The 17,662-nt window shown below is 33.6% G+C and overlaps 2 protein-coding genes across 3 annotated transcripts; one reads left to right on the top strand and one right to left on the bottom strand.

Moving 5' to 3' along the window:
• Positions 1–9,071: 9,071 nt before the first annotated feature.
• On the bottom strand, positions 9,072–11,768 carry LOC128873763 (cysteine-rich with EGF-like domain protein 2). 2 transcript variants are annotated; one of them, XM_054117591.1, is made up of 4 exons: positions 11,165–11,760; positions 10,311–10,968; positions 10,154–10,249; positions 9,072–10,062 (listed from the first exon to the last, which is right to left on the bottom strand). In XM_054117591.1, the coding sequence occupies exons 1-4, from the start codon at positions 11,330–11,332 to the stop codon at positions 9,842–9,844; spliced, it is 1,143 nt and encodes a 380-aa protein (XP_053973566.1). In that variant the 5' UTR covers positions 11,333–11,760; the 3' UTR covers positions 9,072–9,841. The 2 variants fall into 2 exon arrangements, with proteins under 2 accessions (XP_053973566.1, XP_053973567.1); XM_054117592.1 differs by having other exon boundaries at positions 9,948–10,082; positions 11,165–11,768.
• A 347-nt stretch (positions 11,769–12,115) lies between these two features.
• On the top strand, positions 12,116–16,693 carry LOC128873757 (coatomer subunit alpha). Its single transcript, XM_054117574.1, has 5 exons — positions 12,116–12,291; positions 12,460–13,684; positions 13,758–14,705; positions 14,783–15,937; positions 16,011–16,693. Exons 1-5 carry the CDS (start codon positions 12,212–12,214, stop codon positions 16,245–16,247), a joined length of 3,645 nt encoding a protein of 1,214 aa, XP_053973549.1. The 5' UTR covers positions 12,116–12,211; the 3' UTR covers positions 16,248–16,693.
• Positions 16,694–17,662: the final 969 nt, after the last annotated feature.

The following is a 17,662-nucleotide window of genomic DNA, read 5'->3' on the forward strand; positions in this document are numbered from 1 at the left end:
TATCTAAAAATATCTTCATCAATATTTTTCTGCTATTTACTTGTTTAATTATTATTAATTATTTTATATTATTATCTCATGATCTACAAAGTCGAAGACGTTACTAAAATATGAGCTTCGTTCGTCAACTTACGAAATAATTCTCTATTTTACCTAATAACCTACAATCGATTAAATCATAAAAAAAAAAATTAAAGATCTATATAAAAATCTCTATCGGTATCGAAAATCTACCTAAACCTATCCTTCATCAATATCTTTCTACTATTTGATACGTCTATTTTCCTAAAGAGGGCTAACCTCTTACTTCTACATGTCTTAATCTATTAAATAATAATTCACTATATTTCATCATCACTCGTTATTATCAAAAACCTAACACTGTTGTTTACACGTTGCCCTGTATACATACCAGGGCAAACGTATTTCACTCTCTCTAAACAAATCAGCTATTATTAATATAAAATTCACAGTACCTGATTTTGTAGCAATCCAATGGGCTTCCTGTCACGTTGGAAAAGCATCGAGTGAGGTTAGGAGGCGGTGTTGTGGTTCCAAAACATTCCAGACGACTGATTTCGGGCGACGACAGACACCGTTGACCTCGGTACACGCGACGCGGTCGATCTGCCTCGAACTGGATCGTTTCGATCGACCCTTTTTGTTGATCTTACCCCGATGAGATCCGTTTCGCGCCGGCACAATACTTCCGTCGATCACGAGCGCCCGTGACGGAATGCTGGTACACTCGTGCCCGATCTTTCTCCTATGGTTCGTTACCCCCACTACAGAGACCCTTATTCCTTTTTTTTTTCTAAATCCCACGAATGCCTCTTCGATAATCCGACGGCAATTTGCTGGACGATTACACGACGATACGACCTTTGTTGTTTTAGATACAAATGATAAGTATGTTTGACTCGTGACGAATCGAAGCCAATAACCGTTGCAGGTTGCACTGCGCTAAATGCGATCTTCGATATCACGTGATCTATCGGAATTGTATGTCGACTTTGCGTGCGAAGCTTTGAATAAAGAGAAACGTTTGATTATTGAAAATCCGTCATTTTTAGAATATTTTATGGAGTATTCGAGAGAGATAGAAAGTGTAAAAGAAGTGTGTTTAAATGTATTTTTTAGTTATCTTTGCTAGGTTATATTTCATGATTTATCTTGATAAGTGACAGCTGGAAACGAACGAAATGGGAGCTCTGGTATTTGAGAGTTTAATATTCTTTGACTCGATTTAAATAAAGTTTAAAATTTCTTTAAAATTATTATAGTATAGTAGCTTTTATAATAGCAGTTTTTTAATTTTCTAAACTATGTTTAGATTAATTTTTAAAACAGCCTTATAGAATAAACTCACTATCTCTTTCTCCCTACTTCGAAATGTAATAATAATACAACGTCTGGATACTCACACCTCTATTTTAAATATCTCGAATAAAATTATCAAATGACTTTAAAAAATACAAAAACAAACTTACCATTCTACCATTTTAAAAACTGAGGTTAGAGAGATAATTAATGAACACGTACGATTTAATTGACAACTAAAATTTTGAATCGAGATTTTTAGAGTTTTCAATGTAACGATCAAGATTGACTACAACACTTGTCGATTGTACCGAGAGTGAGATTGCAGGATTTGGAAAAATATTTTAAGGGAGCTGCCCACGCGTCAGGACGCATGTGTGTGTGTGTGTGTGAGTGGGTGGATACGTTCGTCAGGCTGTCGTCGATCAGTTCCACTCGGCCTAGCAGCCCGCGCGTCGTCGGGTTTATTGCGTCATCGGCCATCGACCAGCCAATCCGGTATCGTGTCCGCGGTGGTCACGTGATCAAACGCCCCCACATGCGTTCTCACCCTCCTCGAGCACGCAGCACACACGCGCGCGAGTACCGCGGGTCCACATTTCCACAGGCGTCCCGACGCAATTATGGAGACAAAATGGCGCCCTCGTACGATGACCATTATCTTTTCCACGGATTTCCTCCATTACGCTCGCGATCATGCTCGTTTCTTTACGAGAATTAGGGAAATTAAATTAATTGGGAAATTTAAATAGGTCTTGCTTAGACAATGCTTCATTAGGCACTTATGTGATTCTTGTTGAAATTTTATGATTTATTAGTGAAATGATTGCGGAAATATTTAAATTTTTAAATAATTTAAAATTTTTGATTTTTAACATGGTTCTTTTGTAAATATTTGAGAGTGTTTACTATATTTAATAGTGGAACATTCAAATAATTAGTAAAGTATTCAAATATTTAAATAGTTTAAAATTTCAAAGTATTTTTTACATTTTACTATACTCATTTAATTCCAATGATGAATTACTATGATATTTACTTGTTTTGGGTTTGCTTAGACAATGCTTCATTAGCCACTTTTGTAATTCTTGTTGAAATTTTATGATTTATTAGTGAAATGATTGCGGAAATATTTAAATTTTTAAATAGTTTGAAATTTTTGATTTTTAACATGGTTCTTTTGTAGATATTTGAGAGTGTTTACTATATTTAATAGTGGAACATTCAAATAATTAGTAAAGTATTCAAATATTTAAATAGTTTCAAATTTGAATGTATTTTTACTTTTTACTATACTCATTTAATTGCAATGATGAATTACTACGATATCTATTTGTACCTGTCTAGGTATGCGCTTTTCACTCACTTTATTATATAATAAAAGTTAATTATATTTGCAATGCCAGGTTTCATAAGACATTAGTTTCGCTCCAATTGCGTTAAAAAATCACTTTTACGCATTTTCACTTCCCCTTCCATTCAAACACTGTAATAATAAAGACATTTTTTCTAGAATATTTCGAAGCTACTTTCTCCACAAAAATTCACCATGTACCAAAAGTTAATAATAATGAAATTATGGCGAACATATAGACACTAAATGAACTCCATAAAAAAAATTCAATCTCCTGCTTCATTCAATTCCCTGATTTTTTTATGATTACAAAACTGTGTCAATGGTGCACACACTCCATTCTGCTCGACTCTATTTGCTTCCAGATGAGTAAAGGAAAAAAACGAAAAAGCTTATCTGCGGTAAACAGCTATCAGAAAATGTATCCGACCACAAAACCTCTGTCGCTGGGTGATCTTTATTAGTTTTTGAGATTTTGAGTCGGGGTTTCTTTTACCGTGGCTTAGAAAATATCAAAGAGATAGAGAGCCACGATACTCGGCAAGGGCTGTTTTCGTTTTGCTATATGGAAAGTAAAACATTCCCATATGGAGATGCGAAATACTGTATTTTTGAAAAAGTAGGTTAGTGGAGGCAATCTCGTTTTTATTCAATTTTATAGTGAGAGGTAATGAAAGATTAAAGGGTGCACTTTAAAGTTCCTTTGCGAGGATCTCTATACTGAAAATTTTAATACTCTGTTATAATTGTATAATGATTGTTAATACTGTTAACTGATAAATGATATAAGTTCACAGTACTTCAATATTTGGAACTAATATGAAAGGCACTTCGATTTAATTTATTTAAAATATAGACGCACGAGAATTGGCACCAAAATAAAATAGTTTGGGGCATGTTTATCGATGAAATAAATTCTGCGGATTTTTGCAAAGAATTTGTAGGTGTTGCTCATTCGTAGAGCAGACCACACCTCCTGTCACATTGTGAAAATTACCCTGCAGGTAGCCTTTGGAAATCGGCAGCAAATAATCGATAGTCCTGTCCAGGGACAGAGCCTGATCTGACCAATGGGCTGTCGAACTAGGAGGGTAAAAGGCGATCCTAGCGCGCACCCCCTCGAATCCGTTTCCAGAGATTAGTATATTGTCCGAGCAACCCCTGGCTACTTCCGACCTTCTGTCAGGACTGTCAATGACTGTTGGAAGAAGAAAATGGCGCATTGAACTTGTGGTCAGTCACCATATTGCGCTGATATAGGAAACGATTGGCTCTTTCAGGCATTAAATTGCCTATGATGGATTAAACAATTAATATCGTCTCTTTCAAACGACCACAATTACATTATAATTTTATCTGTGCATCTGTAATGTAAGAAATTGTATAGTATATAATAAATATTACGAAATATTTGTTATAACTATGCATGTGTATTGTTGGAGTATTTTATTTTAAACGACCACAAGTACTTTATAATTTTATCTGTGCATCTATATTGTAACAAATTGTATAGTATATAATAAATATTACTATATATTTGTTATAACTATGCATGTGTATTATTGAAGTATTTTATTTTAAACGACCACAAGTACTTTATAATTTTATCTGTGCATCTATATTGCAATACATTGTATAGTAAATAATAAATATTACTATGTATTTGTTATAACTATACATGTATATTGTTGGAGTATTTTATTGCTTGCTCCAATTTTTGAAAATTGTTATTATATTTCAATGAGAAGTATACTGTATTCAGAGAAATCTGTGAGAATAAGATTGATCGGAAAATTGTTAATTGGAACATTAGAAAATTTTATCGAAATACGTCTATCGAAATTGTTTCTACCGAGATTGATTTCTCGTTAATTGAATCAGGTATCCATAGGTTTTGAATTCTGTGAAGAAGACCGTAAAATAGCTACTCCTTATATACAAACATGAGAAGAATTATTATATTAGCTATATAAAATATAGAGTGTAAAAAAGAATGAAGAAAAAATGAAAAGAATTTATCGTGGTGCATTTCCGTTTTCCTAGACTCGCTCGAGCAGAATTTCGAAGAACGCCTGCGTTGAATAGAAGGGATGACACGGTTAGGGATAAAATGTTACCCCTAAAAATCTATCTAACCCCCTTTTCTGGAGCCTTATATGGCTAACCCGCTGCTTTTTTTAAAACCTAACACGCTGCATTTTTTTTCTATCCTCACATGTGCCAAGCGTTGGCTGCGATCATCGAGCTGAGTCATTCCAAGACGTTGCATGATTTTTGTATCAGAAATACACGTTTCTACTACACATATTATAAATAAATAAGTCTTTAATTTCAACAATTAAAAATGAACTATCTCATGATTTGTCAATGTAACAAAAAATATTGGCACATCTCTAACAGAAGTTAAATATATGAAAGTTTTGTGCAAGCAATTTTCACCATTAAAAAATATGGTAAATATTAGAAAATACTTCAGTAATGAATTCTAATATTTATGTAAGTAGTGATTAATTTCCAATTGCATTACTAATTCCTTTTCTATTTATCCAACACTTCCCCACAATCATTATAAAAACCTAACTTCGACAATATGTTCACGTTTCATTTAAATTCTGTAGCACATAGAAGTACTTACATAAAAGAGACACGTTGTACATTTTATAACCGCACATTTAATGTTACACTCGCCTGCATTCAACATTTATATCCAAAACGATCGTTATTTCTATCACACGGCACTTTATTAGGACACGAACCACTGGGAGGATCGCAAGAGAATTGCAGAAATTTCTACACAAATATTTCGTGCAAATTAAATATTCACGTCTCCTGAAACTTGAATAATTTTAACACTACTTCTGTAATATCGGAGCGTGGACGTTTTAGAGAACATCACCGGTCTTATACCAATAACGTACTGAACTCTGACACACATAGCGTTCCTTCTTCTGATCGGGGTTGCGTTATTATTATTTAAAACAACCCTTCGAGCGACGCGGAGGGTAAAGTTACCAACCCAGGACCTTTGAACAGAGGAAAGGGGGAACTAAAAAGTTGGAAGGGTGAACGGTTTTTGGTCCAGGTGCCGGCAATCTCTGGGGGTTAAAGGCAGGGGGTACGTGGAAACCAACTCTCTTCTCATTTCATTTTTTTATACCAGTCCACGCAGGAAATAATACAGAATGCCGATGTAGGAACATTTTCTAATTATTGCAAAATTATCAAACAAAAATGGCAATTATTTAACAATTATTTCTTATAATTCTTAATAAGAGCCACATACAGTAACACTCTATAATAACTGGTAACAGTATAAATTATATTTTTTGAAATTCAAGTGCTCCTTTTAATAGTTACATGTATTTTACACAAACCTGTATCTATACTAAAATACGTAGAAAGATATGTCTAACATAAGATTAAATCTACAACATTTTTATTAAATGTAAATGTTATAAACTTAGATCTACTTAGATTAAATGTAAATGTTATAAACTTAGATCTACTTTTAAATTCGCATAGATCAAGAAGAATAAATACTATTTGAATAAATTTTGTTTTAATTTCAATTATCGGCGGGTAAAGTCTCTCGTCCATCAAAAATTGTTATGGATATGAATATCACACTAAGTATTGCATCCCCCTCAAGCGCCTTCGCTAAATATGACACATCAACCTCGACGTTTCTCTTTCGAGACCCAACCGGTCACAAACGCCACCTGTGCACCCCCAGCTGTACTACCGGTGCAAGCCCAAATTTCCAAATGTCCAAAATAAATTCATCCCCCCAATTCCGTGTCCTCAATCCCAGAATAAAATCAGATACAAGCAAGAATAAACCCCAGTCAATGTTATTTTTTCCTACAGCAAGGAACACTCACGCATTTCTCCAAATCCTCGCAAGCTCATATAGTACATCCCTTACGTTTCCATCTCCAGCATTTGAGGCATTTCATCCACCCATCAAACTTACCGTTATTCAAGTGAACCTACTTGTGCAGCAGGTTGGCCATTTCGTTTTCATTTTCCATACTTGCAACAGGAAATTTGTTAGATTCAAGACTCCGTTTCGTTGATGTTTGAAAGTACGGGGATGATTCTTTTTCAATTTTTGAGTTATAGTTTTGTGTTTCATCCCTCGCGACTCTTGTTTGTATGATGAATCTGGTACGATCGCGCTGGTCCTCTCTGTTGGGGATTTATGCGACAGCTTGTAAGGAGGATTTGAGATGTAGTGGGACGCGGCAGCGAATGAATTTTTCGATTTTGAAATGGCTGGTGGTGAATCATCTGATGAGAGTCTTCATTGACGTGTGAGCCAATAACTAATGTATTATATACTATCGTTAAATTAATGTAATAGCTTTGCGAGTATGCATTAATTAGAATTTGAAAATTCTAAATGAATCAACTTTGTTTTATCACATTCAATTTCGTGTGTTTACATTGCCAAACACCGCAAAAATTTGTTAATATGGATATATTTTACGTAGAGTATTGCGAACTTGTGACCTATTTATCTGTGAATCTATACTGAAGGCAACGTCATTTTAACTGCAAGAAAGTGTAGCTCCTTAGCGGCAACAAATGTTAGCGTTTATATTTGATCAAAATTGAAATTGTGTAGTTAATTTATGTAGGATCCTAGAATTGTTTCCAAAAGAGAAAGCGGAATCCTTGAGTCGAAGCATCGACGACTCGAGCTAAGGGCGTCGCATCGCGACCACCTAGGCGATGTAGGGTATGAATGAGAGGGAGAGAAGAATGAAAGTGCGAATGGATGGAAAACAGATATGAATGTTGTACCGGACTTTCCTTACGGATAAAGGAAAACGGGCAGTGTGGACCTAGCAAGCGAACCATAAAGAAGTATCACCGTATTCCGTTGTATCATATTATTTTTATCTTTTTATTAAACTTTGTTTTATCCGTAAGCATCTGTGCTCATTATATCATGGCAACATTCGCATCTCCACTTTAATTGATTCCATATTTATATTCGACGTCAACGAACTTACTTCTTCCTGTAAATGTTTGAAAAGCAGATTTGGGATGGGCTCTTATTTTATAAGAACGTGAAAGAATGATAGTATAATCATAAACGAGATGTAAAATGCATGTTTCATTTCACGGGAGATGGTGCTACGCGAATTGCAATAGCGATCTCATAAATTCGAAGAACACATGTCTTCAAATTAATCAACACTTGATTATGTAGTCTACTAATTTCACTTTGGTATTAATTAAGGCCGTCTGTTATCATAACAACACATACAAAAATTGGCATATATGGATATATTTTACACAAAGTATTGCTAAATTTCAGCTCTTTTACTTTTGACTATATACTATAGACGACGTCAACGTAATTACGAGAAACTGTAGCCACCTAGTGGCCAAGAACGTATTTACTCCAAGCGATTGATATACCAGAGAAAATGTTTTTATAATTAAATAATGCCAATAATAAATACCTACAGTGACCCAATTAAATTTGTAATGCACAAGTTTCTATTAATCTATTATTGTTTAATAAATTACGGATGGCCGTTTATAAATTACCAAACAGGTTGGCAGCACAAAAATCATACGCATACGATTTTATTTTCTGTTGCTACAGACATGCCACGCATAAATGATACAAACATAATACGAAGAATTGTTTCTCATTTATTTCTCACGCGAATTATGTTAAACTTTTAACATTTTCATTTGATCGACTGTGAAGTTGTGTAGTTAACTTATGTTTTATGTTAAGGAACTTATTCTAATCAGTAAATATTTAAGAAGCAGACGTGTGACGTCTTTTATGCATTAAGAAAGTAAAAATATAATGACACACGAAATATAAAATATATGTTTTACTTTGTGGGTGATGGTATTATACTAATTGTAATATCGACAGATCCATAAGTATCAACCAACGGTCTTATGGGTATTTACTTTTTCGTTGAATTGAAAATATCTTGTACTAAAAGAATTAATTAATAAAAAAAACATGAATTAATATTTATATTATAAACAAAGCTTTGCAGTGTACAGCTTCTTGCAAAAATTTAATATGGATATAAATATCAGAGTATTGCAAAATAAATAGCTACAAGTGGACATATATAATTTCCCCTACCGAAATTCTTTTGCGAGAAAACGTTTATCCCTACAGCCCTCTAGCGTACAGTTTGTGAAGCTCTAGACAAAAAATATTACGTCTAGCTACCCTTATAATATTTATTAAAATCAGTATTACTATAATAAATATTATTATACATCTTAAATGTGTATATTATTAACTAATTGTTATCACTATAATTAAAAGCAATATTACGAGTATTTCATAAAAATAATGCATTTGAAAACAATTTTACTAATTTCTATGGTAGGAATTATATTGTTCAAATAGCATTATACATTTTATATTTTTATTACACATTTTTACAAAGTCATCATCAACACTGAAATATCATTCATCTTACAAACGGTAATTACATTTTATTATATTAATATATTTTGTATTTAACGCGACTATTATTTCCTATACTATAGATAATCGGAATAATATGATTTATTTTTGTTACTGTCTAATTTATTTATTTTAAATATTTTTAAATTTACGATACATTTTTTTAATGAATCTAATGTTTTTAAATGCATGGTACGATCTTTAGTAAACTACAACATTTATATGCTGTTGTTTCTTTTCTTATAAGTAACACTCCAATTTATTTGAAGTCAAATAATATGAACAGTGATTAAAACACTGAAGATACTCAATATTCGATTTCGAAATTGTATATATCCATATACATACATAGTTTACAGAATATATTACCTTTATCCTTATTATATATTTATTCTATAGCACATTCGTCAATAGTATTTTAAGTTCTTCTGAATACAAAAACTTGACACAAAGTACAAAATGTGTAGTTATAAATTAAGTTCTTAGTACAATTCTTTATCTGAATATCATATATTTCCTAGGTTTATTACACTTTTAAGTTGAAAACAGCTATAAGTTTTGTAATAAGCATACAAATCAAAAAATTTAAAACAATCATTATTTTAATAACCATTGATGTATGATGTATATTACATATTTTTTAGTAATTGACATCTTCACAAAATTTAATGAAAGAAAGTTAATCATTTTATAAATTCTCTACCTATTTATGTTGACCCTAAAATGTCTACATTTGCTGTTGTGTCCTGAACATTACTGTTAGCTATCATATATTCTGAAACTGATATGTATATACCAACTAATAATCCAATTACACTTGCTATGTAAATATTTCGCTGGAAAATAATACATGTTGCAACACATAGACCGAAATATGTAGCATATCGTGCAGTATTCTCTTGATGTTTGCGCCCCAGGATATCAGAATCTAGTATAAAGAAACTCATACTATACTAAACATATATCATTATTAATCATGTATTAAATTGAGTATGTCAGTAATAAATGATGTAACTTACTTATACATAGATTATCCTTTTTATGATATCCTTCAGCACATTTTATACACATATCTGGACCATCTCCTGTACAACCACTACAGGCTTTGTCGCAACCTAAGTTAAATAAAAGAATTAGTACCTAGATTATATTTGGCATTTATTTCTTATGACTTACTTAAGCATGAATAACCTCCTTCCTTATTAATACAAAACTGATTGCCAGGACAATATTTATCATTTGTTATACATTCATCAATGTCAAAGCAACCTTCTTCATCTAACATATACCACCCTTTCATACATTTTTCACAATTCTTAGGCCCTGCTCCTTTACAAGGACCATCACAAGCAGCATGACACCGAGAACAAAGTAATTTATTCTCATCTTTATAGGATTCATAAAATCCATTTGCACAATGTGAACAATTATCTCCTTCATAGCCTTTATCGCACATACATCCACCATTTCCTTTTCTAGTGCCTGCTCCTTTACATTTACCATTATTATTACAAATTTTATTTGGAAAACCTGGACATGGTGTACACTTAGGACCAAAATGATCTTTTGGACAACAGCTTTCTGTTTGTTCTATACATATATAATCATGTATATCTGGATGCGATTGCTGATGGTTAAACCACCAATCCTCTATTTTGCTTTCTAATTCTTCAGCTAAAGCGTGACACTGAGTTTCACCACGCTCTACCTCTTTACACAAATGTTCTTGTATCTCTATCAATCTAGTTTCACTCTTTGAATATGAACCTAACTTATCCTCCTCCCAAGCACTATCACCACCATCAAATTTCTCACGACTGGTTCTTTCAATGCCCTGTATGATAACAAAAATGTTATTTGTAAATTGTGAAGTAAAGATGTAGAGAAAATAGAATCATGCAACAAGTATGTTTATAGAAGAGTTATTTTTATATCTGGCATATTTCTAATTAGTAATCTTTTTTGCAATGTAGACACATACAAGAATAATGCAATAACATATTTAAAGTTATATTTCAAATTCAACTTACCTTTTTAAAACTATTTATTAAGACCCTACAAGCCGCACACGGAGGAAACTTCTGCGCTTTGAGTTCTTCATTTGACGGTGTTTTATCACAATTTACATAAGCAGATGTACAAAGTAAAATAAATAAACTTAACAATCGAAGACAGATGACATCACCGAGTTTTCGCATTATTCCACTCGAATGTACCGGCCAATGTTCGACGTTAGCATTCGCTCAAAAACTGACAGAAAATCGCTTAGCCTGTTTTACGAATATACAGACATTAAAAATCTAAATAATTTACTTCAAAATGTTTCATGAACGTTCATAACCGCTTTAAATATTCCAATTGTATCTAAAATAAGGAAGAAATTGAACAGACTCTTCTGGATTGATAGCAAAGTACCAGACGACAAAACAAGTGTTTTGTTAAGAGCATGCGCATATCACAAGTTAAATACAAGCAAACCAATTCAAGAATGCCACATGGTATTTTACAGAGATAGGCAAAATTCATATCTACGTAGATACAAATTTCGAATAATAAGTTGAGGTTGAACAGCTGTTCACTCGTTACTCGTTAAATAAAAATTCGACTGTATATTTTAGCGTGAAATATTTCGTATTGAATAACTCACAAAAAAATTACTGTACGTTGGTCTTATTTGTTATCTATTATCAAATTTTGTCCATATATGATACTCTAAATACTTTCATAAAGTACTTATTTGAAGTATATTTTCATACAGAAACTTACAAACTAGTTTATCAGTTCAAAAGAATGAAAATGTACTATATTATTGCATGATAAAATGAATATGAGATCGAAACATATATTTTTACGATAAATGTATGATTTGTTTAAATAAATAAACACATAAATCTTGGATATTTCTTGTATAAATATATTCTAATAAGTACTGCTTCCACCCCGCACATGATCATCTATTAAGATTCTGTGTTTCATGGTAGGAATAGTGACGTGTCTTCAGTCGTGTCAAATTTTCAAAGGTTAGGAGTAAGGAATGTGTCTTTAATCACAACGCTTTGTTTGACACTTAATAAACCATGTTGACAAAGTTTGAAACGAAATCCGCTCGCGTAAAAGGGTTATCCTTTCATCCAAAACGTCCATGGGTTTTAGCAAGGTAAATAATATGAATTGTCACCATTCATTAGCCTTCACTTTAAATTCTTAAAATATATTTAAAAATATAATTGTATTTAAATGCCTATTTTAATTATTTTCATTATGAGTGAAATAATACAATTATTATATGAACAGTTTAATAAAAATTCTAACTTGTATGTTACAGTTTACACAATGGAGTTATACAATTATGGGACTATCGTATGTGTACCCTATTAGATAAATTTGATGAACACGATGGACCTGTTCGTGGAATCTGTTTCCATAATCAACAACCCTTATTTGTATCTGGTGGTGATGATTATAAAATTAAAGTATGGAATTATAAGCAACGCAGATGCATCTTTACCCTGTTAGGTCACTTAGATTATATCAGAACAATCGTATTTCATCAAGAATATCCATGGATTCTAAGTGCATCAGATGATCAGACAATCCGCATATGGAACTGGCAAAGTCGCACTTGTATTTGTGTCTTAACTGGTCACAATCACTATGTAATGTGTGCACAATTTCACCCTACTGAAGATATAATAGTATCAGCTTCTCTAGATCAAACTGTTAGAGTATGGGACATATCTGGTTTAAGAAAGAAAAATGTAGCTCCTGGCCCAGGAGGCTTGGAAGATCATTTAAAAAATCCTGGTGCAACCGATTTATTTGGCCAGGCAGATGCTGTTGTAAAGCATGTTCTTGAAGGACATGACCGGGGTGTTAATTGGGCATGTTTTCATCCCACATTACCTTTGATTGTTTCTGGAGCAGATGATAGACAGATTAAAATGTGGAGGATGAATGATGCCAAAGCATGGGAGGTGGATACTTGTCGTGGGCATTATAACAATGTCTCTTGCGTGTTGTTCCACCCTAGGCAAGACCTAATTCTTTCTAATGCAGAAGATAAGAGTATCCGCGTTTGGGATATGACGAAACGCACGTGTTTACACACATTCAGAAGAGAGCATGAAAGATTTTGGGTCCTTGCTGCACATCCTACTTTAAATCTCTTTGCTGCTGGACATGATTCTGGAATGATTATTTTCAAACTCGAGAGAGAGCGTCCAGCATATGCTGTATACGGAAACGTCCTCTATTACGTGAAAGAACGTTTTCTTAGAAAATTAGATTTCACTACTTCTAAAGACACGTCTGTTATGCAAATACGTGGAGGTGGAAAGACACCTCCCTATAGTATGTCATACAACCAAGCTGAAAACGCTGTTTTAATCTGTACAAGATCGCCCAACAATATCGAAAACAGTACTTACGATTTATATATGATACCGCGCGAGGGTGACTCGAATACTGATGCTGATACAAAACGCGCTTCTGGTGTCACTGCTATTTGGGTTGCTAGAAATCGTTTTGCAGTATTAGACAGAGCATATTCGGTAAGTATTTAGACAAAGGTGAATTTAAATGATCAAAGATAATGAATTATAATCGATTAATTATTTTTTACAGTTGGTTATCAAGAATCTGAAAAATGAAATAACAAAGAAGGTACAAATTCCGAATTGCGATGAAATATTTTATGCTGGCACGGGAATGCTTCTTTTACGCGATGCTGATCAAGTAACGCTCTTTGACGTTCAGCAGAAGAGAACTTTAGCGGAAGTAAAAATTTCTAAATGTAGATACGTCGTTTGGTCTAGCGATATGTCTCACGTTGCTTTACTCGCGAAGCATACTGTTAATATTTGCAATCGACGATTGGAGTCCCTTTGCTCTGTACATGAAAATACTAGAGTGAAATCAGGAGCGTGGGATGATTCTGGAGTATTTATCTACACTACCAGCAATCACATTAAATACGCGATTAACAACGGTGATCATGGCATCATCCGCACGTTAGATTTACCAATATACGTAACCAGAGTAAAAGGCAATCAAGTTTATTGCCTGGACAGAGAATGCAGACCAAGAATTCTTCGAATAGATCCAACTGAATATAAATTCAAACTAGCATTGATTAATAGAAAATACGAAGAGGTTTTACACATGGTTCGCAATGCAAACCTCGTTGGTCAATCTATAATTGCATATCTACAACAGAAAGGATATCCTGAAGTTGCTTTGCACTTCGTTAAAGATGAAAAAACCAGATTCGGCCTTGCACTTGAATGCGGGAACATTGAAGTAGCTCTAGAAGCCGCGAAATCCCTTGATCAGAAACCTTGTTGGGAGAGTTTAGCTCAAGCAGCTTTACTGCAAGGTAATCATCAAGTTGTGGAAATGTGCTATCAGAGAACTAAGAATTTCGAAAAGTTATCGTTCCTGTATCTAATAACTGGTAACTTAGAAAAGTTACGTAAAATGATTAAGATTGCCGAAATCAGGAAAGACGTTTCTGGACAGTACCAGGGTAGTTTGTTACTCGGTGATATTTATGAGCGTGCGAAAATCTTACGGGTGTGTATTTTACAACTTTTACTTCATATTTAATTTTTAATTAAATTTAATGTCTATTTCATCTTCTTGTATTACAGAATTCATGGCAAGCATCTCTAGCTTACGTCACCGAGAAAATTCATGGTATTTCACTCGCCAAAGATGATATCGAATACAGCTACATGAGAGAAGAACTTTCCGCTCTCGAAAAAGGAGCAGTGTACCTTCAACCTCCAGTTCCTATCCAACAAGCTGAAAATAACTGGCCACTGTTAACAGTTTCGAAAGGCTTCTTCGAGGGTGCAATGTTATCACGCGGAAAGAGTCAAGTAGCTGCTGCTTTAGCTCCAGAAGAAGATGGTACTGTAGCCGCCGAAGGATGGGGCAATGACGATGAATTAGGATTAGACGATGAGGAAGGTGGCGATACCGAGCAGCCTCCAGAAGGAGAAGAAAGTGCTGGATGGGACGTTGAAGAAGTGGATCTACCGCCAGAACTAGAAACTACAGTGACTGCAGTGGAAGATGGCTACTATACGCCACCAACCAAAGGGGTACCACCGACGCAACATTGGGTGAATAATTCCCAGTTGGTCGTGGATCATATATTAGCTGGATCATTTGAAACTGCGTTTAGGTTATTGAACGATCAAATTGGCGTGGTTGAATTTGGAGCTTTCCAGAATCTTTTTATGAATACTTTCGCTCGCGCTAGAACATCATTCGATACGTTACCGAATATACCCTCGTTATACGCGTATCCTCAACGAAATTGGAAAGATACAAATCCCAAGGGTGGGCTACCAGCAGTTGGATTACACCTTACCGATTTAGTTCAGAGACTTCAAGTATGCTATCACTTGACAACCGGCGGAAAGTTTCCTGAAGCAGTAGAAAAGTTTCAAGCGATTTTACTCAGCGTACCGCTACTAGTTGTCGACACAAGACAAGATATTGCTGAAGCACAGCAACTGATTCAAATTTGTAGAGAGTACATCCTAGGATTAAAGATGGAAACTGAGAGGAAGAATCTTCCTAAAGCCACCCTATCTGAGCAAAAACGAATCTGTGAAATGGCAGCCTACTTTACACACTGCAATTTGCAACCTGTGCATCAGATACTCACTTTAAGGATAGCTGTGAATATGTTCTTCAAGTTGAAGAACTATAAAACAGCTGCTTCCTTTGCAAGGAGGTTACTTGAATTGGGACCTAAGCCAGAATTAGCACAACAAGTTAGGAAAATTTTGCAGGTATGTATGTTGTGCATATTGTTAGCATATGTAAGTGTATCATAACATATTTTATTTATTTTTCGTTTTGTAGGTATGTGATAAAAGCCCAGTAGATGAACATCAATTAGCATATGATGAGCACAATCCGTTCTCATTGTGTGCAAGCACATTTGTTCCAATTTATAGAGGGAAACCAGAAGTTAAATGCCCATTATGCGGGGCAAGTTACTTGCCACAATTTAAAGATACAGTGTGTAAAGTCTGTGAAGTTGCGTTAATTGGCAAAGAATGCATTGGCTTGAGAATAAGCCCTATTCAATTCCGATAATTTTTTACTATCTGTTTGCAGTAATTTACCTACCAATGATAACGTCATTGTCATCTAAAAAAACTAGACACAGCAATGCATTATATGATAATACAGTATCTCGATTTTACTAATTTGTTAATTACGTTAGATGTAAAAGGTATTATGTCATTCCAGAAAAGTATTGTAAATATCATAAAACATAAACATGTTAATCCGAATCTTAAAAATGTCTCCTTCAGTGATTTACCAAGGAAAATAACAAATTTTTGTATTATGCTTGTATTGTTATTATTATTTCATATTGAAACAATGCAAAATATATTTTTAAAATATAGTGGTAAAACAAACTGAACTTTAGTACAGGTTATGTATCGTTTTAATTAAATTTTGTATACTTTTTCCGAAAATTTCGAATTTGTACGATTTATCGCATGCACATTTAATAAATGTTATTATCAAGTAACTACATAAGGTTTTTCTCATTATCTGTTACACAGGGTCATGGATAGGTATATGGAATTTTGTATGCTATAGCAATTAATTATTCAACAATTTTATACGCGCTATGTTAGTAAAAAGAAATAAATAAATATTTGGAGTAAAGTAACGAAATTTAAAATGTTTCAAATGATCATGTACCTGTAGGCATATCCTTGGTCGACGTAGCGAACCAATGGAATTTTAGTCACGTGGTAGTCTCGATTTCCATTCAACTTCATCGTCTCATAGAACATATTATTATAAGGGCAAGCACGTAAACGCCCAAACGAAACTATAAAATGGAAGCAGGGCCGAATTAAGACATGGATACTAGGGCTATAATTTAAGAGCATTCATCAGATAAAGAGCATCCAGAAATAAATAATTTGAGCCTATTTCATGAATTTAGATATTAGCATAAAATTTAATTAGTAAAAGCTTGGTTTCATGAACGAGACAATCTGGTAACAAGACCACGTGATTTGCAACAAAATCTCATTGGTCCACTACGACCTGTCTAGAAACACTCAGAAGTGCATCCCCAACGCATATTGGGCAATAATATATTTTACATATGTTTTTATTTATATTACTGTATCTGATACTTCTATATATTTTCTTTAAATTACTTTTTCATTGTAGAACTGTAATTACCATATGAAAATAGGAATTTGTATAATTTCTGTGTTCAAGGTATATTGCCCCGCCACTTCTCCCTGTCGCAAATCAAGTATCTTTTTTTACCATAATCCATTGTCTTACTAAATAAAGCATAATATACTTACAGCTACTACATTATAATACTTGAGAATAGAATTATATTTCAAATATAAAATAATCTAAACAAGCACAAAATAAATTACAAATCAAATTATCTCCAATCTAAATCGACCATTGATAATGCAATAGTTAGATACGTGATGCATAAATATAACGAGTTTCGGTGAAAACTG

The sequence above is a fragment of the Hylaeus volcanicus genome, chromosome 3 (assembly GCF_026283585.1).
Source record: "Hylaeus volcanicus isolate JK05 chromosome 3, UHH_iyHylVolc1.0_haploid, whole genome shotgun sequence".
Taxonomy (NCBI): Eukaryota; Metazoa; Arthropoda; class Insecta; order Hymenoptera; family Colletidae; genus Hylaeus; species Hylaeus volcanicus.

Coding starts and splice junctions, on each gene's coding strand:
- LOC128873763 (XM_054117591.1), bottom strand. CDS start 11,332: ATGCGAAAACTCGGTGATGTCATCTGTCTTCGATTGTTAAGTTTATTT. Junction 10,969..11,164: donor TAATAAATAGTTTTAAAAAG/GTAAGTTGAATT, acceptor GTTATCATACAG/GGCATTGAAAGAACCAGTCG. Junction 10,063..10,153: donor AAAGGATAATCTATGTATAA/GTAAGTTACATC, acceptor TCTTTATACTAG/ATTCTGATATCCTGGGGCGC.
- LOC128873757 (XM_054117574.1), top strand. CDS start 12,212: ATGTTGACAAAGTTTGAAACGAAATCCGCTCGCGTAAAAGGGTTATCC. Junction 12,292..12,459: donor CGTCCATGGGTTTTAGCAAG/GTAAATAATATG, acceptor TGTATGTTACAG/TTTACACAATGGAGTTATAC. Junction 14,706..14,782: donor AGCGTGCGAAAATCTTACGG/GTGTGTATTTTA, acceptor CTTGTATTACAG/AATTCATGGCAAGCATCTCT.